Below are 20,913 nucleotides of genomic sequence, written 5' to 3'. Positions count from 1 at the left end.
AATCATAAATGCTCAGAAACAAGATACACGGTACTGACCGAGGAAACCACACCACGGAGTTTCATAGCAGACCCTTGCTCTCCTCCTGCAGCAATCGGGTTTTGAGGGAACCAGCATCAGAATCTGTAACTCTCAAGTCTAAAGCTGGCACTTTCTCTATTTATTTTCTTTCCTTTTTTTTTTTTTTTAATGTCTATTTATTTTTGAGAGAGAGCGCGCACGCATGTGGGGGAAGGGCAGAGAGAGAGACACACACAGAATCTGAAGCAGGCTCCAGGCTCTGAGCTGTCAGCACAGAGTCTGACACAGGGCTCGAACTCGTGAACTGTGAGATCATGACTTGAGCCTAAACTGGATGCTTAACCAACTGAGCCGCCCAGGCACCTTTCTCCATTTATTTTCTCAACAAAAGGACCAAATTATAAAATTGCTTTTGCCAAAACAAGGGTGATAGTAATAGAGATAAAATTAGAAATCAGTTTTCCTCATTCTTCATGATTATTCTTTAGGATTACTTTATTCTTCCCATTTGGTAATTTTTCCAGTCATTAAATTGGTCTATGTGTGGTCTGTTGTAATTCAGTGCTTTTAATACCCTGATCTAAGCATGAAGATTTAGTACAAGGCTTATGTTTATTCCTAAAATTCTGGGGTAAAATGAAAGCAGGCTATCATGTGAAAAATTAGGCAGAGTTCTGAAGAAATGTAATGAACTCAGTCTTTTACCTGTTAGAGTTTTGTCTTCTGGAGAAATAACTAATGGCCACAAGTCTTTGAGTGGATGCCTCTTTAGAAAAGTGGGAATTACAGAGGTAGGCACAGAGATGCCATGAAATAAGCAGAGGAAAAAAAAGAGTTATTATTATTTATAGTCAAGAAAAGTATACATTTTGGGGGGCGCTTGGGTGACTCAGTCGGTTGAGTGTCCAATTTTGGCTCAGGCCATGATCTCGCAGTTCGTGAGTTCGAGCCCTGCGTCAGGCTCTGTGCTGACAGCTCAGAGCCTGGAGCCTGCTTTGGATTCTGTGTCTCCCTCTCTTTCTGCCCCTCCTCTACTCATGCTCTGCCTCTCTCTCTCCCTCTCTCTCTGTCTCTCTCTCTCTCTCTCTTTCTCTCTCTCAAAAATAAACATTAAAAAAAGTTTATATAAAAAGAAAAGTATATATTTTGTAAGCCACCAAAATTTTTAGAAATGCAGATGAAATGTACACCCTTAGACCTTTAAAGTATATCATTTTCAGTTATTGACTAACTGAATGATAGCCATGTAGAATGTTGAGCAAATCAAGACCTACCGTCTTTCTACAATTTTAATGTATTTTAGCCTAAGTAGTTACATAGTATTTTAGGTTTAATAATTAAATAGTAAATAGTTAAATTTTAAATAATAGTAACTACAGTTAGCTAATAGAATAATATTTAAACTCTAATCCAGTTTAATATGGTAGATAGGGTGTAATACAGAACAGTATACTATGTAAGTTATAATCTAGTTTATTACTTTAATTTCAACTTAAAAAAATTTCCAACATATCCTTTTGCTTCCTTGCAAACCTAAATGTGTTTAGACTTGAAAGTTACTTATGAATAACTTCTACGCAAAATAGTTTAAAACTTTCAAATGGTTGTTGTTCTCCTCATTTCGTATTTAAATAGGAGTAACCAAAGAATTAGTTCCTTGTCCAGTTTGCTGTTCTTATACAACAAAAGCAGTGATTGTTTATTGGACATTTTTAAAGCTTTGCAGGTTTATATTGATTGTGGCTTGGTAATTCTTTAAAATATGTGTATAAATAAAAACAAATTCTTTGAGTCATGAGATACTGATAATTATAGCTTTATCATATTTTTTAAAACTTGACTTAACTGTGTTTGACTTACTATTCTAAAAAGAAGAGTTAAAATGAAACTCTCAAAGAGTTAGGCACATCTTTTATCAATTTATATACTTGTTTATATTTCAGATGTCTAAGACAGTGGAAGACCAGTCACCAACAAAGAATAAGGAGATCATATGATAGGAAAATACGAAGTCATGTATCTTACATTTATAGTATTCTGAATGTTAACTGTATTTAGTTACAAATCCATTTCCTTTCAAACACTTGCTTAGTGCTCAGTCCTTAAGCTGTGTCTGCATGAAGCAACGGGCTTGGATGTTTTGATCCAAACCATTTTTATTTTGGCAACCATTTCATTGCCAGCAATGAAAATGTTTTGAAAGGCAAATAAATGTTTTTGTGGGTTAGACTTTCTATGCAACGTAAGGTTTGAGTTAATGATCATACCTTCCTGTATTCTGAATAAGAAATTAGCCTTAGAAAAATGAATGGCTTGATATTAAGCATTTATTATTTAGTACCAGGTTTGCGTACCTGGACATCTCTCATAGGTTTTTCGTGAGGGTTATAGAAGACAAGAAGCATAGGATAGTATATTCAATAAATGTTAACATTAAAAAAAGAATATCAGTTTCTGCTTAAACATGGGTGATACATGTGTTTATCTCCAGTTCTTCTGAAACCACATGAAAGGACAGCAAAATAATTAAAGGGGCATAAACCTACAAAGACAAAATGGGAGAATATTAAATAACAGATGAAATGTGTCAAAAAAAATTATGGAAATTTAAAGATGGATAGAAATGCCAAAAGCTTAGAAGAGCTGAGAAACGTGAAACCTTGGAACCTGGAAAAGATCAGGATTGAAGGTGCCTCTGAAGAAAAGAGTCTTGGGTGGGTGAAAAATAGGAGGATTGGTAGAAAATAAAGAAAACAATTTTGTCCCAGTCCCTATCCCATATAGGCAGTCAACTATCCTTTTGCCATTTGGCAAAATAGTGTAGATTTACTCTCTAGAGGGGTTGAATAAAACAAACTTTGGTATTGGAGATCCTAGGCCCAAAGACTACCGGCATTTAATCAATAAACATTCTAGAAAGAACCCAGAAAACAGAAGGAAAGAAATTTTCAGAGTGATTTCATAGTGGCAAGTAAATTTGCCAGATATGAAGAACAGAAACATGAATTATAGTATCCCAGGGAATACCAAGAAAATCTATGAAGAAAGAACCTCACCAAGGCACAGCACCATGAAATTTCAGAATTTCAGGTTTGAAAAGAACAATACTAAGAGTTTTTCAGGGATGGTGGAAAAAGTCACATAAAGGCTTAAGAAAAAAAGAAAAAAGCCTCCCTTCTCAACAGCAATATTTTAAGCTAGGAGACAGTGGAGCGATGCCTTTACAATTCTAAAGGCAATGATTTTTAATCTGAAATTCCATACGCAGTCAGTTTACTAACTGAATATGAGGGTGGCTTAAATGAATTTTCAGAAATACTGGATCTTTAAAATTTTATTTCCCTTATACCTATTCTCAGGAAACAGTCAGAGGTATCTTTTAGCTATAGCCCCACCACTGGGGGAGGATGATAAGTGTTGTAGTTTGTTTGAGTCAATTCTAGTGTTCTAGTTTTCATTCTGCCTGTTGGAAAAAAATAGAAATCACTATTCTTCAGAGGAACATAACCAAATCCAGAGTCCTATAAGGTACAATTCACAATATCTCAGATAAAACTGAGATTCCTTAAAATATGAAGGGACAGGAACACATGACCACATCCCAGAGAGTAGACAAAATGAAGACTGACTCCAGAATGACCAGAGGTTGATATTAGCAAATGGAGTTTTTAAAGCAACTATTATATCTATGCTCAAGAACAAAAGAAAATAATGAAGTAAGCTAAGAAAGAGCAAGAAATAGGATCAAGAAAATAGGAATCCAAAAGGAATAAAGAGTTGGAGGACACCAGGTGAGGTGTCTCTGAGTGAAAACAAAACAATGAATTTGAAAGGAATCCTTAAATGGTTCAAATCTTTCAAGGAGTTTGTGATGAAACAGTGTTCGGTTCACAACACAGTAAAGCAAGGAAACAAACCAAAGAAATGATTAACGACAAGAAAAATATTTTTTAAAATTGTAAAAAGAAATTTGCTCATAGTAGCCAAGCTGTAACACTGTTTACACAGCCATAAAAGTATAAACACTTGGTATTAATTTTTTTTAAAAATTATATTTTATAGATAAGATCAAGGCGGGGGAAGGAGATAGCTAAATATGAGGCATCTGAGAACACTCAGTCTTTATCTTCTGTAAGTAAGAATTGATAGTATTTAAAGCTGAAAATAAAAACAAGCGTTGTAAGTTTGCTTCAGATATGGAGGTGAATAACAGGAGAACAAGCTAGACAAGTTGAAAGTAGTTGCCTTTTGAAGTGGAATTACAGACTGCAAAGAAGTATGATAAGGTATTCCTGCCTGTCATTATAAAACTTAGAGTATTATTTGACATTTAATGTTACATACATTTTAACTTAAAATTTTTAAAAACTTGAATTAAATTACATACTTACAACACAGCACAGTGCTTGGTACAAATTGGGTACTCAATAAATGGGAGCTATTGTTCCTAAGATTATTAACTCTCTTAATAGTCATTAAAATCATTATTTACCCATTTCAAATGTAAATATATACATATACATATATATATGTATATGTATATGTATATATTTAAATACACACACACACACACACACACACACACACACAGATCTAGGCAAGTTGTGTGATATATCTGATCTTACATAATTACATAGTAGTAGAGCTGGACCTGGAATCCAGATTTCCCAACTTCTAGTTCCTTCAGTCACAACGTAGAGTTTCAGAGAGGATCTTTGAGGTTGTAAGTAGAGCTGTCCTTTCATCATTGGACCTAGAATCTGGCCTAGTAAATAGTGATACACCAATGGATAGAAAGACTGACAAATCTTAGGGGGACAACCTAGCTTTTTATAATATAGCTTTTCATAACATAGCTTTCAACAGCTCTTGCCTTTTACTATTTATTTTTTTACTAAGTATTCTCAAAAAGGTAAGATCCAGGGATTTAGTCAAAACCCAAAGGAAAGAGGTACGAGAGAAGTGTGGTTAAAATGGAATACTTTCAGGATGTTAATAATTGTGAAATTAATTTTGTGATACTTTTGAAACCTTTTGGAACTTTAGAGAAATATTTCTGCTGAATTTATATGGGTCCCAGACAAATGTTACTGACTTCATCTAGCCCAATTCATTTATATCATAGACGAGAAAACTGACAATTGTCAAGGGGAAATGGATTGCCAACATTTAACAAACATTTATAAACTGTCTGTTGGGGATTGGTGGACCTGGACCTACAGATGTTATTCAAAATGTAGTTGGGAAGTGAGAGTGTTAAGTAACTGGTTGAGGAAAATAAAGAAGAAACTTGTTGACAAGTATAATTAAGATATTATAGGGGCGCCTGGGTGGTTCAGTCGGTTAAGCGTCCGACTTCGGCTCAGGTCATGATCTCACGGTCCGTGAGTTCGAACCCCGCGTCAGGCTCTGTGCTGACAGCTCAGAGCCTGGAGCCTGTTTCAGATTCTGTGTCTCCCTCTCTCTCTGCCCCTCCCCTGTTCACGCTCTGTCTCTCTCTGTCTCAAAAATAAATAAACGTTAAAAAAAAATTAAAAAAAAAAGATATTATAAACTGAGCATCTAAGTTTCATGCCTAGGTTAGATAATGAACACTACTGTATGAAGATAATCATAGAACTTTTTTCTTTGAGAAAATTATTTTGAAACCTATATTTTATTTTTTTATTGTTTTTAATGTTTGTTTATTTTTGAGAGAGAGAGACAGAGCATGACCAGGGGAGGGGCAGAGAGAGAGGGCAACACAGAATCCAAAGCAGGCTCCAGGCTCTGAGCTGTCGGCACAGAGCCCAAAGCGGGGCTCAAACCCATGAACCGCAAGATCCCGACCTGAGCCGAAGTTGGACGCTTAACCAACTAAGCCACCCAGGCGCCCCTTAAAGCCTATATTTAAAAGAAGAAAGTGTTGCATCCCGTAAAGAATCTGTTTCTCAAAAAGAATACAAGAATTTCTGACAATTTGAGTATATAGTTCTATATTACGGTTCTCCAGAAAAACAGAACCAACAATGTATGTGTTTGTGTGTGTATTTGTGTGTGTGAGGATAGGTAAGTAGGTAGGTAGGTGGGTGGGTAGATAGACAGATCGATAGGTAAAGGAAAGACTTGGCCCCCATGATTATGTAGACTGAAAAGTCCCAAGTGCTGTGGTTGGCAAGTTGGAGACCCAGGAGAGGTGAGATGCATTTCCAGCCTGAATCCAAAGGCCTGAGAAACGGGATGTTTTAGTCTAAGTCAGAAGGCTCAAAAAGACCAGTGTCTCATTTCAAGGTAGGCAGGTGTTCCATTCCCTTTCTTTGGTCTTTATGTTCTTTTTTTTTTTTTTTTTTTAAGTTTTTGCTTAAATCCCAGTTAGTTAACATACAGTGTAATAATTAATCTCAGGTGTACAAAATGGTGATTGAACAATTCCATATCACCCAGTGCTCATCACAGCAAGTACACTCCTAAATACCCATCACCTACTTCTCCCATCCCTCCACCCACCTCCCCTCTGGTAACCATCAGTTGTTCTCTATAGTTAAGAGTCTGTCTCTTGGTTTGCCTCTCTCTCTTTTTTTTCCCTTTTGCTTATTTGTTTTGTTTCTTAAAGTTCTGCATGCAAGTGAAATCATATGGTATTTGTCTTTCTCTGACTTATTTTGCTTAGCATAATACTCTTTAGCACCATCCATGTCATTGCAGTTGGCAAGATTTCATTCTTTTTGATGGTTGAGTAATATTCCATTGTTTATGTATACCACATGTTCTTTATCCACTCATCAGTTGATGGACACTTGCACTGTTTCCATAATTTGGCTATTGTAGATAATGCTGTTATAAACATCAGGGTGCATGGATCTCTTTGAAATAGTATTTTTGGATTATTTGGGTCAATAGTAGTGCAATTGCTGGGTCATAGAGTGGTTCTTTTTTTAACTTTCTGAGAAACCTCCATACTGGAGGAACCTCCACTCCAGCAAAGTGGTTGCACCAGTTTGCATTCCCACCAACGGTGTTAAGAGGGTTCCCCTTTCCCCACATCCTGGCCAACACCTCTTGTTTCTTGTGTTGTTGACTTTAACCATTCTAACAGGTGTGAGGTGATCATGTTCTTTTTTTTTTTTTTAATTTTATCTATTTTGAGAAAGAGAGAGAGAGAGTACGGGGGAGGGGCAGAGAGACAGGGAGAGAGAGAATCCCAAGCAGGCTCCATGCTGTCAGCTCAGAGCCTCACACGGGGCTCCAACTCATGTACCATGAGATCATGACCTGAGCCAAAATCATGACTTGAGCGTGAAGCTTAACCAGCTGACCCACCCAGGCGCCCCAAGGTGATCACTTTCTGTTTAGTTCTTCAGCTGATTGATTGAGGTCCTCCCACATTAGGGAGGGCAGTCTACTTATTTTATCTATTTTCATGTTAATTTCAACCAGAAATACCCTTACAGCCACACCCAGAATAATCTTTGACCGAAGGTCTGATCACCTTGTGGCCCAAACAAGTTGACACATAAAATTAACCATTACGGATGCACAAAAGTGTGAAAATAGAATTGAAATTACTGGAATTTAAATGTAGAGTAATATTAAAAAAAAAAAAAAACCCACAAGAAATATGATGGGAATGAATGTATAGAGAAATCTGTGAGTCAGGCTGTAAAGACACATTAAAGTTAGATAATAGTGAGGTCTCATAGATCCTAGAACGAGAATTATGGACATCATATTTGAGCAAGATCATTTTAGCACTTAAATCTAGATTGCATCACAATTTGGAGATGTCGCAATTTCCTGGATTAGGACAAGTACTGTGGCAGTAGAGAGCAGATTGGAGAACCTGAGCAGATTAAAACAAAACAAAATCGACAAAGGTTAGTGAAAATGTAGCAGAGGAAGAAAAATACAGTGAGTCTGAATGTTAGTGTCATTGACTGCAATGAGAAATTGAGAAGAGATTTGTTCGAGGGATCAAAGATGAGGCATTTAAGATGAAATGTAAAGTTTAACAAAGAAAGTGTCAAGCATGATGAGTGTTCATATGCAAAAGGAACTTTGGTCTTTTAAACAGTCCTTACAAGTATAATATTATTTTTAGTTTACCTTGAAGAACAAATAATATTTATCAGGAAAAAAAATGCTGTAAATGAGTTGTTCTTGTGCCAAAATAATAATGTCTTGTAACACAATATTTTATTAAGTTCCAAATAAATCTCTTATGGTTAGTATAACCATACCTTTATCCATATGGTTAAGAAGATTAAGTTGTATACTCATTCTCCCAGTGATTGGTCTTAAACTACTTATCTGCTCTGTTATTTCTTGCATAGTTTATATCACAATTAAATGTATACTACTTTCATTATAATAAAAAAGTGTGAAGTGTACTATTCAAGTGATTCAAATTACTGCCAGAAATATTTAACATGCAACACTAAATAATGACGTACAACTTTGATATAGTTTCACAGATTAAGAAACTGAGATTTCTTAGAATGTGGAATCAATTTTTGTAACACTGAAGTTATTAGGATTATTTTTTTTATTTTGGTTTCCTGGCTCAGTGAAGGGCTTTCACATTAAATGTACCAATTCTGAGCTCAGCATTCTATGAAACTGGCCTGGCCAGCTGCTATCCTGTTTTTTAAGCTTTATATTGTTTTTGTTTTTTGTTTTTAAAATGTTTATTTTTGAGAGAGAGAGACTGAGCACAAGCAGAGGAGGGGCAGAGAGGGAGGGAGACACAGAATCTGAAGCAGGCTCCAGGCTCTGAGCTGTCAGCACAGAACCTGACACGGGGCTAGATCCCATGAAGCGTGTGATCATGACCTGAGCTGAAGCAGGACTCTTAAAACAGACTAAGCCACCCAGGCGCCCCTTAAGCTTTACATTGTTAAAGAAGAGTTTCTTTACTCTTTCTGATAAGCATGAACAAAAATTTCTAGAAGGAAGCCAATGGGTAATCCACACTTTAGTGTGATCGCCGTAATTAGCTAATGCGATAGCTCTGCTCACTTGGTAGAGAAGAGGTCAGAGTTTGGGAGAGGTAATTTTGGAGCATGGGGCACATCAGGACAGACAGGCTTAGTGAAGTAACACAACAGTAACTTCTGGTCTCAAGGAATCACTTCATGAAAGTCCATAGCATTCTAGAGAATCCTAGCAGTGCCAGGGCTAGTAAGGTACAAGTTTAGGTGAAGGAAATTGGTGCATCGGATAGACAAAAAATAGAGTTCAGGTTTCCTGCTAATTATGACAACGTACCATGACGTATATTCCTGGAGGTCCCTACAGTGGTTGTGTCCTGGCTTTCAAAGGTGTTTTAAAATGTCTTAACTCGGGGCGCCTGGGTGGCGCAGTCGGTTGAGCGTCCAACTTCAGCCAGGTCACGATCTCGCGGTCCGTGAGTTCGAGCCCCGCGTCGGGCTCTGGGCTGATGGCTCGGAGCCTGGAGCCTGTTTCCGATTCTGTGTCTCCCTCTCTCTGTGCCCCTCCCCCGTTCATGCTCTGTCTCTCTGTCCCAAAAAAAATAAATAAACGTTGAAAAAAAAAATTAAAAAAATAAAATAAAATAAAATGTCTTAACTCAATTACGTCTTTATTTTCCACTGTCTCTTTTTTCCTGGTTAATAAACTGACATTTTGGAGAGGATAATAAATACGGATTATTTATTTATATGTAATGTGGGTAAACAATTAATTGGGGAAACTCTTTAGAGAGTTTAGGGATATATACTTATCCTGATCCTTTCTTAACATCAGTGAAATTCCTTCTGCTCTGTATAGTACTTTACAGCTGTCAAACCATCCCCATCCTTCATTTAAGAAAATACAAAGTTACTTGTCAGTGCTGCCTCCTGGTTCAGTGTATGTTCTCTGTGTCCAGACATTTAAATGGATACTGAGCCCATATTCTTCTCCACATTGATTGTGTGTATTTTATACTATGGTAGAAATGTTTTTATTTGGAAAAAAAAAAAAAACAAACAAACGTGTACACGTATCTCCCTGACACTCTTGCAGTTTTTAGAAAAATATGTTCAGATTTTTCCTGCTGAAAACTTGTAGTTTCTTTCTGGGTAGATACATCATCTTTTTAAAACCTTTCCCCTAAGATTTCTTTTTAAATGGTTCACAGTTAAATTTAAATTTCTATATTTAGGTAGAATTATGTTTATATACCAACCACCAGTATCCAGGAAATTCAGTGGTGAGGCTGACACATAGGGAGTTTATAGTCTATTTTGTAGTCTGTGTATTTAGACAAGGTTTGAAGCTTACTTAGCAAAATCGCTTGAACATTCAAGCAGAATTTCTTTAGTACAAATGCACTATTTGATTCCTTATAATTGTTAAGATAACAGTGTGTCACTTTTGAAAGATTAGTTCTCAGGGATATGTTAGATGTATTCCTTTCAAAGAAGAATGCATTTAGGAACAGCTTTTATATGTAAATATTTTTATAATATTGGATAGAGATGCTGTGGTGCAGTCACTACGGTTTGATCAAATTTGGAAGAAGTTACAGGCACATATTTGTAGTGTTTTCTCCAGTATCTTTATTTTTTTCATCTGGACATATTTTATGTTCCTTCCAACTAATCAAAATACGAAACCGATTTTGCCTGTGCCAGAAAATAGAACTATCATTTTTCACATTCTTTTATTTTCCAGGTCATTTTCAAGTAAGATTGTGTTTCTAGGACTTCTGAATTCCAGAAAACTCTCAACTTTGTAGATATAAGGGCCCAGATGAACATTGCAGGGGGAATCTAACTTTTCATGCAGTATGTTTTGTGTTGTGCATTCCAGATACAGTTAACTTTTTGTGTGCATGTGATTAGTGTGGAAAGAAATTAATGCAGTCCAGTATTATGATTTATAGACTGAATCCTTTGCCCACTGAAGACTTGCCAAAACTAAAACTATTTTTTTTCCTTTGGATATTAGAAACAGCTACTGTTTTTGTTGATCTTTTAAAGTTCTGAATGGGCCTATTTCAAATCATACCAGCATGGGAGCTCAGATTAATAATATACTTATTCAACTAGTGATACTGAGTGAAACCATTGCTCACATGGATATGAGGATAAAATTTCATAAAATTATTTTCAGGTGCATTAATGCATTTCTGGAAGCTGCACATGATTTTTCTTTTGCATGAAAGAAATCAAGGATTTCTGTTTATTGTATCAGTTACAGGTGGGCTTATAAGTTAATTTAATTGTGTTTTTTTTTACTTCAAAACATAAGACATTTTGCTTTTAAAAGCAGTAATGTGATTGCCGGATTATTCCCAAAGGTTTTTAACTCTTAGTATATTTATCTCCCTTGAGATGTCATGACCGTAGTATATTTAATTTAGATTATTGAGAAAAAAAATCCTCAATTTTCTTTGTTGTTAGTTACAGCAAGCTGCTGAAGTTTCTCAGCTTCGGGGAGCCAGGGTAATCTCTGCCGAAGACCTTCTGTTTTTGATGCGCAAAGATAAGGTAATATAAAATAATTTCATTGTATTAACAGGCCATGTTTGGTGCTTAATTCACACATATTGGGAACCGTGTCCTTGTTATATAGCTTTCACATTGGAGTACAACTATTAAACTGATGTTTTAGTCTTCGTAGTTTACACAACAAAATGGTTTACTACAAGAAACTTGGTATTTGTTTTCGTGGGTCAGGCACTTATGCAAAACTATGCTAGCAACGAATTCTCACTTATGCTTACGTATATATTTAGACATTTTCGTTACTACATAATATTCACTGCGTATCATTTGTGTGCTTTGTTCTAATAAGTGGGGTAGAACTAAGTGGCATCTTTTTTCTTTCTAATTTTACACAGGATTACAGGCTTTCCCAGAGTTTGTTTCAAGGTTTATTCGGGGAAAACTAAATCAAGATGAGTATTTCAGTAGCATAAACATAATAGTGGCTAGACTTTTCTTTCATGGTTAAAGATCTATCTTTCTTACTCTTTGAACTCTGGTATTAAATAAAATACTTAGGCTGGTATTTACCAGTCTATAACTGTCTTCCATGAGCAGCTAGTTGAAAATATTTTATAAAATTTTACATGTTTTTAATAAAAGTGTCATCTGAAAGTTACATGTACAAAAGCTAGCTGAATAGCCACCATGTGTCACGGCAGCTGCTATCCCGAATGAGCCAGCCGCGTTTAGTTTATGATGGTCCATCTGATTGCTCCATTGTTTTTCCGCCGGCCTCTTCGTTACACATACCCATTCCTCTTCCACCATTTTTGATATCCTTGTAGCTCTGTTTCTTATCAGAAGACATCCCGTCCGACCTTTTGGATAACCTTGTGACCATCCTTTCCAATATCCAACTACTTTATACCTGTGAAACCTTTTAATTCTGCTTGACTGAAGGTTGACTGAACTTAGATCATGTATTTTCTCTTCCTCATACAGTGAGATCCAGAGATCTAGAAACCGCACCTTGGCCAGTCTACTATTAAATCTTATGAATTCTTACTTCATTAACTCTTTGATGGTATGAGGAATATAAAGGAAGAGAAAAGAAATGTCTCCACTATCAAGAAGCTGTAATCCGGTGTAGGAAACATGTGTGATTTGGTTGAAGGAGCAGAATTTTGAAGTTGTGTGCTTCGATGAGAGGCTGTGGGATATGCTGAAGGGGAAGTCTCTGCGTGGGGTGGGACTCGCGCAGTTGCATGCAGAATGGATCAAACGCAAAGGAACTGGCCAAGATGCTGGTTCAATAATCGAGGCAAAATGTGATAAGCATGTGATGGCTCCGGAAGTGGGTAGGAAGGAAGAATTCAGAGAGACGGTTTTGGCGGCTTCATTATCCTCGGAGGGCCAAGGAGGAATAGACACTGTTGGCAGAAATGAGGGTGTGGAGCCAAGGTCCCTCGGGAAGGCAGCGGGGGAACAGTGCAGTTAGCATTAATACGTGACAGACTATGTCCAACCACCTTTCCCTTTTTCATGGCAGAGGTTAAAGAGGATCGCACAAAAAAACACAGTCCCCCTTGACGCTCTTTCCTGCCTTTTGGGAAAGTCAAAATTTAAAATCATACTGAAACCACAGGAACATACACTAATTGACAACGCTCCTCGACTTCCAGAAGGACTCTTAACCAGAAAGCTTTCATCAACTGCAAACATAGCTGTAATATGATAGCTGCCAGAGTTCTCATCTTCCTCTGCAAAATAATAATTGTATTTATATGCTGACATGTTCCAGACCGAATTAAAGTAGTTTACATAGGTGTACTGTAAGACGAAGTTAAATCTAAAGTATTGAGTACAATCAGAGAAGCAAAGAGAAAGGAAGGGTAGCAGAAGACCCATATATAGGTGCATGGTTTTTCTCTTGGTAATTCTGGTTTATTTTCAAGCTTTATTTATTGACTGCTTACTGTATTGTACCTGGCACCTTCACTCATACTGCCATTTATTCCTCCCAGTGGTCCTGTAAGGTAGGTACTTTACTTAAAATCATAAACAAAGGAACAGGTTCAAAGGTTACGTTCTACTTCTGGCCCTGCTAAGCTCTAGTTGTAAGACTGTTTTTAAGTTCAGTTTCCCTGTATGTAAAAAGGAGATGATTATGTTTGTCTGTGTTTCAGGGTTGTTGCAAATATCAAATAAAATGCGTGTAAAAAGAGCCTGTGTAAAATGTACTGTGGTTCAGCCATAATTAGGAATCTTAAACCTGAAGTTCAGGAGCCCTTAGAATATTGAATTCTAAGGGTAAGCACACAGCAGATTACAAAGTATTATCAGTTACTTTTGAAGGTAAGCAGTATTACGGTCTTTTAATAAACCTAAAGAAAACCATCAAGACGCAACTATCATTCATCAGCTTCGAGTCTCGTTAAAATATGTTTCTCAGATTATAGAAAGTCGTCCAGAAATATAAAACATAAACCAACTCTTCTCAGTTAAAAAAAAAAAACAACAAAAACAAAAAGATCTCCAGAGAAGAGAAAGCAATAAAAAGGAACGTTGCTTGGCATTTTAAAGCAACTGTTACAAAATCCTTGTCTAGATGTTTATAAATCACTTCAAAAAATAAAATTTGGTCTTCAATGTGTACAAAATTTTGTCAAGTCAGAATAGTTAGCTTAATATGGAGCATGTGATATTTATCACAATCTTCAGGAAGAATTTGAAACTTTTTATAAGACCAAAAAAAAAAAAAAAACCCCAAAACCAAAATCCCCAATGATTGCAAGTCTAGAGCATTTAGATACTAGCAAATAAAGAGTACTTTTAAAAACACTTGTGTTTGAGCTGTTTTAGCTTTTATGTTTAGTACGATGACACCTTTTATTTCACAGTAGTATGCTGAGGACTGCTGTGTTTTCCGCAGTGATCCTGGACACAAGTTTATTAGATTTAGTTATCGTAGTGGTCTGTTACCTGTAAAGTGAATGTATGTATAAGGTTTCTTACTCATTTCGTATTTTTAATAGAAAAAACTGAGAAGACTGCTAAAGTACATGTTTTTCCGAGACTACAAATCCAAGATTGTCAAGGGCATCGATGAGGATGATCTTCTGGAAGGTAACTTAAACAAAAACACTAAACGGAGAGTGACATGGCTCATGTGCCCGTGTGACACATCGATGCAGTGACAGTGTGGACATACCCGTCCCAGTAGGACGGATGTGCTTCCGTTACGTAACGTAGCTGAGAAACTATCCAAATATCTATTCAGTTGGCAGCTAAATCGTATGATTTTCTCTTTCCGTTGCTTCATAGTAATCTGGTAGGTCAGTCCTTTTAATCATGTGGCCTGTTTTATATCACAATGCCATGAAACTGAGAAAATCATGTTGATTCAGAACCTAATCGATCGGAGCAAGAATAACTTTTCTGTCGCGCCTGTATGGAGACAAAACTGTTATTGTATATATCTGAAATTGACACATGGGTTTTTCTCAGTTTATTATAGAAAGTATCTGATATGTGGTATGATGTAAAGTCACCTCATTTTGGTGTGCTATTTCAGTACTCTTTGAAATCTTACCAACAGCCTAACGCAGAATAGACAATTGTCCTTATCTGAATTTCCAACTCAATTCGCCATTTCAGAATATTTAGAAAAAAAAAATATTAATGTTTCAGAATCAAACAGTGCTAAGCTGAAAACAGAAATGTGCTGAACAATACTTACTGAGTCAAAATAAATATATGTGTTTTAGAAACAACTCACATATTTTGCATTGGATATAGTCACTGCGTAGTGAGTATCCATGGCTAATAATTACATTGATAAATCAACAAATTCTCCTGGATTAAGAAATCCAGCAAACTACTCAAAACCAACTGAAGAGTTAACAAATTTTGGAAGTGAATTGTGATATACCTTCAACAAATTAGCAGGTGTACTAACCGTGCAGAAAGAAAGAGAGAGAGAAAGAGGAAGGGAGGAAGAAAGAAAGAAAAGAAGGAAAGAAAAATTCATATCAAATATTTCATCAGTGGTGCCTATTTAATATTACTGTAATTCTCATAGAATTTAGTTTCTGAAGACTAGTCATCCAGGTGAATTTAAACGTTCCTTTTTTTAGAGAGCATAAAAAATACAGACTTACACCCAAACAGACCTGAATTCTAATCAGTCCCTCTTCTCTGCTTTCTCTCTCTGTGAACTTGAGGATCCATTTTCTCATAAGTCAAAAATTATACCACTTACCATGGTAGAACTCATATGCATGTTTAAAACCTAATGTATGAAAATCACCTGATACATTCTTGCCATCGAATCAATGATAGATATTAACAACAACCTTAGAACACTAAGAAGCTCAGGGTGGTGAGACTAGTATTCAGTTGTACTAACAGCATCATATCAGTTTGATGTCCTCTCCTCATGTATTTCAAATCTCGCCTCTTTACTTTCATCTAAATTTTCTTTTTTTGTGTGTGTCATATAAAGTCTTAAAATAATTGCTGTAACATATAAGATGAAATGCTCAGGTAAAATATATCAAATACTGAGGTGGGACTTTGAGAATGGCCATATGAGCAGTGTGGCAGACTCATTCCCCAGTGAAACACATTTAACTGGTGAAAACTTTAAAAAGTAATGGCTTCTGCCACCTGCGTGGCTCAGTGGGTTAAGCAACTGACTCTTGATTTCAGCTCAGGTCATGATCCCAGGGTCATGGGTTCAAGCCCCATATGGAGCCTGCTTAAGATTTTCTCTCTCTCTCCCATCCTCTGCCCTACTCCCCCATTCACACACTCTCTCTCTGTATATATACAAAACTAAATTTTAGAAAAAGTAATGGCTTAAAGTCTCCAGAAATTGTCCTAAGGGTATACAGCAAACGGAGAAGCACATATTTAAAAAAAAAAAAAAAAGTCTCATTAAGAACAGGAAGAGTCTGGGGTGCCTGGGTGGCTCAGTCGGTTAAGCATCCAACTTCGGCTCAGGTCATGATCTCACTGCTCATGGGTTCGAGCCCCACGTCGGGCTCTGTGCTGACAGCTCGGAGCCTGGAGCCTGCTTCGGATTCTGTGTCTCCCTCTCTCTCTGTCCCTCCCCTGCTCGCACTCTGTCTCTCTCTCAAAAACAAATAAACATTTTAAAAAATCAAAAAAAAAAAAAAAAAAAAAGAAACAATACCAAAAACAGTGAGAGTCTGTTTGATTTGAGCCAGGACCTGCCCCTATAACTCCTCTTCTCTTTTCCTGCCACCTTAGTTCAGTAGAAGCTTCACTGTGGGCAAATGTTCCCAAGAACCCTGGACACTTGATTCTCCAGCCACAAGTCTAAGGCAACAGTGTCCCCCAGGAGGTTGGCAACTCACATCTCCTCTGGCTCCGTGTCGCAGAAGCTCTGTTCCATGCAGGAATAGCTGAAAGGACTGCAGCTTCCACTCCTTCTCTACCCATAGGGAAGCTCTGCCCCAGACGTGGCAGGCGGAGAATACCGGGTCCTGAATGCCCTACCCTAGCTCACTCAGGCGAAGTAGAGCTCCACGCGAGAAGGGACAAGCTCAGAAGAGAGTGGGCTACTACCATCCCTACCCAGATCTCCACTCACGGAGTTAGGAGTCTTTCTAAGAGAAGCCGATTGCCATTCCCACCCCCAGCTCCAGTACAGCGATACAGAGATTCAGCCCAGAGGGGGAAGCAGCCTTTGTTCACAAAGAGCTCTTCACCTTTCCCTACGGGGACTGATTTTTTTTAGAACAGAGCCTGTGAAGTTCATACCTAATGGTGGTATAGGAGACAATGGAAATCCTGATGGTGAGCAGTTAAGAGGAGGCTGGAAGCTCTGTGATACTGGTAATAACAAAACAGTGCATCAGCTAAAGGTTTAACAGGAAACGGAGGGAATATACAGCCAAGAAGAGTCTTCCGCGGTCAGGGCAAAATGTAGAGGCTAGCAATATCTTGACTCTGCAAAGGGGCCCGACATGATTCAAGTCCATCTGTGGAACGTTTTCTGCCCAAGAGTATTTAATTAAAAACAGTGAAGCAATCAGCCAGAAGTTAGTGGAAGCTAATGGCTGTGTGTGATACCCGTAGAGTCAGGTAACTTAATGAAGAGAGCTGGCAAAGTGACGGCCAAAGAGAACCCGACTAAAACCACAGTCATCCCTGGTGGTCGAGGAGACGGATTGCATGCTCAAGGCTGTGCCCTCTGAGGAGCACTTCTGAGGCCACATGCTGTGAGGGAAAAAGATTTTATTTGAACCAGTCTGGCCAAGTCACTAAACAAACAAGCAAACATTGACAACAAGCCCCAGGAAGAGGAGGGAATAATTATCCAGAAGTTACTACAATATAAAATGTCCATTTTGAACAACAATCACAACAAAATACTTGGCATGCAAAAAACCAGGTATGTAATCCACATAAAAGGGGAACAAAAAGCAGGCAACACAGACCGCTTTTGAGAGCACCTGGATATTGGACTGGTCACACAAAACCTTCAAAGTAGCTATCGTAAACGTGCTCAAAGAACTAAAGGAAACCATTTTTAAGGAACAAAAGGAAGATATGATTACAGTGTCTCACAAACTAGAAAATATCAATTAAGAGCCAGAAATTAAGGAGAGCACTTGTTGTGATGTGTACTGGGTGTTGAATCACTATATTGCACAGCTGAAACTAGTATTACACTGAATGTTAACTAACTGGAATTTAAATAAAAACTTTTTTAAAAAAAGATTAATATAAAGAGACAAGTTATAGAAAAGAAATGCAAATTCTGGAGTTGAAAAGCACAATGACTAAAATGAAAAATTCAGTAAAGAGGCTCAGTAGTAGCTTTGAACTGAGAAGAAAGAATCCGCGAACTTGAAGACAGATTGTTAAAGATTATGCAGTCTGAAAAACAGAGAAAGGAATGAAGAAAAATTTATAGAGCTTTCTGAAATCTGAGGCATCATGAAATGAGCCAATATATGCATAATGGGACCAGAAGGATAGGAAAGATAAAAAAAAAAAAAAGAGCAGAAAAAAATCTTCAAAGAGATAATGATTGGAACTTCTCAACTTTAATGAAAATTATTAATCTATACATCCTAGCAGCTCAACAAGCGCCAATTAGGATAATCACATAACAATCCACATTCAGACATATTCTTCTAGAAATGTTGGAAGACAAAGAGAAAAATCACAAAAGCCACAAGAGAAAAACACTTCATCACATACAGTGGAACTCCAGCAATATTAACAGCTGACTTCTCATTAACAATATAGGTTAAAAACAAAACAAAACAAAACAAAACCCCAGAACAATATAGGTCAGATAGCAATGGAATGACATATTCAAAGTGCTGAAAGAAAAAACTGTTAACCAAGAAACATATCAAAAGTGAAGGCAAATTTATATATATTCCTAGATAAACAAAAACTGGGTGAATTTCTTGGTAGCAAATCCATATAAAAAATGCTAAAGTACTTCAGGCTCAAGCAAGTGGCACCAGACAATAGTTTGAATACATGTGTGTGCATGCACGCACACACACACACACACACACACACTCACACAAGTACCTATAAAGCTAATTGTGTAGGTAAATATAAGAAACCATATAATTGCATATCTTTTCCTTCTTCTCATAACAGATTTAAAAAACAACGTATATAATGTAATGTCAAGTCCATAACACATAGATAGGTAATATATTTGACGGTAATGACATAAGTGAGGTGGGGGGTACCAAGGTTGTATTGGAGTAAGGAGTGACACAAGATGGCTGCTCAAATTGTAGAAAGAAATGAAAAGAAGCAGAAATGGTAAATACAATGGCTTATATAACCAAATCTATAAATATCTACTTTCTGTCCTATAAAAACACAAACTACTGAAACTGAGTCAAATAGAAAATCTGAGTAGACCTATGACAAGTAAATTCTTTGAATTAGTAATTTTAAGTTTCCCAAGGAAAAACCCAGACCTAAATGACTTCATGATGAATTTTACCAAATGTTTAAAGAGCAATTAACACCAATCGTTTCCCAGTGCATTCTTCAGGGCCATTATTACTCGGATATGAAAACCAGACAAAGATATCACAAGAAAAGAAAACTAAAAACTAATACATTGTTTTTCTGTATTCCTTATGCTATGCTTTCCATTTCTATGACTTACTTTGTTGTTTTTTTTTTAATTTTTTTTTACATTTATTTATTTTTTGAGAGACATAGAGAGACAGAGCACAAGTTGGGGAGGGACAGAGAGAGAAGGAGACACAGAACAGAAGCAGGCTCCAGGCTCCAAGCTGTCAGCACAGAGCCTGACGCGGGGCTCGAACTCACAAACCGTGAGATCATGACCTGAGCCGAAGTTGGACGCTTAACCGACTGAGCCACCCAGGCGCCCCATATGACTTATTTATTTTGTAACTGGAAGCTTATACTTCTTAGTCCCCTTTATGAATTTACCCATTTCTTCACTCCACCTCCCCTTTGGCAAACACCTGTCTATTCTTTGTATTTAAGCGTCTGGCTTTTTTGTCTGGCTTTTTTTGTTTGTTTCTTAAATTCTACATATGAGTGAAATCATACGATACTTGTCTTTCTCTTTCTAAAGCACTTCACTTAGCATTATACCCTGCATACATTTTGTTGTAAATCTCATTTTTTCTGTGTATGGCTGATTAGTATTCCATTCTGTGTACACACACACACACACATACACACACCCCAGATGTTTGTTATCCATTCACCAATTGATGCACACTTAGGTTGATACTGTAGTTTGGCTATTGTAAATAATGCTGCAATAAACATATGGGTGCATTTATCTTTTTGAATTAGTGTTTTTATTTTCTTTGGGTAAATGCCCAGTAGTAGAGTTACTGGATCATATGGTAATTCTACTGTCCGTTTTTTGAGGAAACTCCATACCATTTTCCACAGTGGCTGCACCAATTTACATTTCCACCAACGGTTCACAGGGTTGGTTTTTTTTCCCTCCATGTCTTCACCAACACTCGGTATTTCTTGCCTTTTTTAGTCTTTTTTTAGTGTAAGGTGATACCTCATTGTAGATTTGATTTGCATTTTCCTGATCAGGATTAGTGATGTTGAGCATCTTTTCATGTGTCGGTTGGCCATCTGTACATCTTTGAAAATATTCAGGTCCTCTGCCCATTTTTAATCCAGTTATTTGGGGGTTTTTAATTATTGAATTCTGTAAGTTCTATGTATATTTTGGATATTACCCCCTTATCAGATACATCATTTACAAATATCTTCTCCCATCCAGTAGGTTGCCTTTTTGTCTACTTAATGTCTTTTTTAATATAGATTGTGAAAATCCCTAACAGAATACTTAGGAAACCAAATCCAGCAACATCCAAAAAGGATTATACACCATGACCAAATGGAGTTTATCCCAGGAATGGAAGATTGGTTTAAATTTAGAAAAAAATTTGTGTAAAAAATCATA

The 20,913-nt window shown here is 37.0% G+C and overlaps 1 protein-coding gene across 2 annotated transcripts in view; it reads left to right on the top strand.

Moving 5' to 3' along the window:
* The window catches only part of SUPT3H (SPT3 homolog, SAGA and STAGA complex component), a 543,143-nt gene that overhangs the window by 373,524 nt on the left and 148,706 nt on the right, over nucleotides 1-20,913 (top strand). For both annotated transcript variants that reach the window (XM_030315632.3, XM_032593173.1), the window contains exons 4-5: nucleotides 11,406-11,492; nucleotides 14,468-14,558. In XM_030315632.3, coding sequence (XP_030171492.1) covers nucleotides 11,406-11,492; nucleotides 14,468-14,558 — 178 coding nt within the window. The remainder of the gene's footprint in view (nucleotides 1-11,405; nucleotides 11,493-14,467; nucleotides 14,559-20,913) is intronic.

Source organism: Lynx canadensis, chromosome B2, assembly GCF_007474595.2.
Source record: "Lynx canadensis isolate LIC74 chromosome B2, mLynCan4.pri.v2, whole genome shotgun sequence".
Classification (NCBI taxonomy): domain Eukaryota; kingdom Metazoa; phylum Chordata; class Mammalia; order Carnivora; family Felidae; genus Lynx; species Lynx canadensis.
The sequence above is the reverse complement of the archived record's forward strand: the minus strand, read 5'-3'. Positions and strand labels throughout refer to the sequence as shown.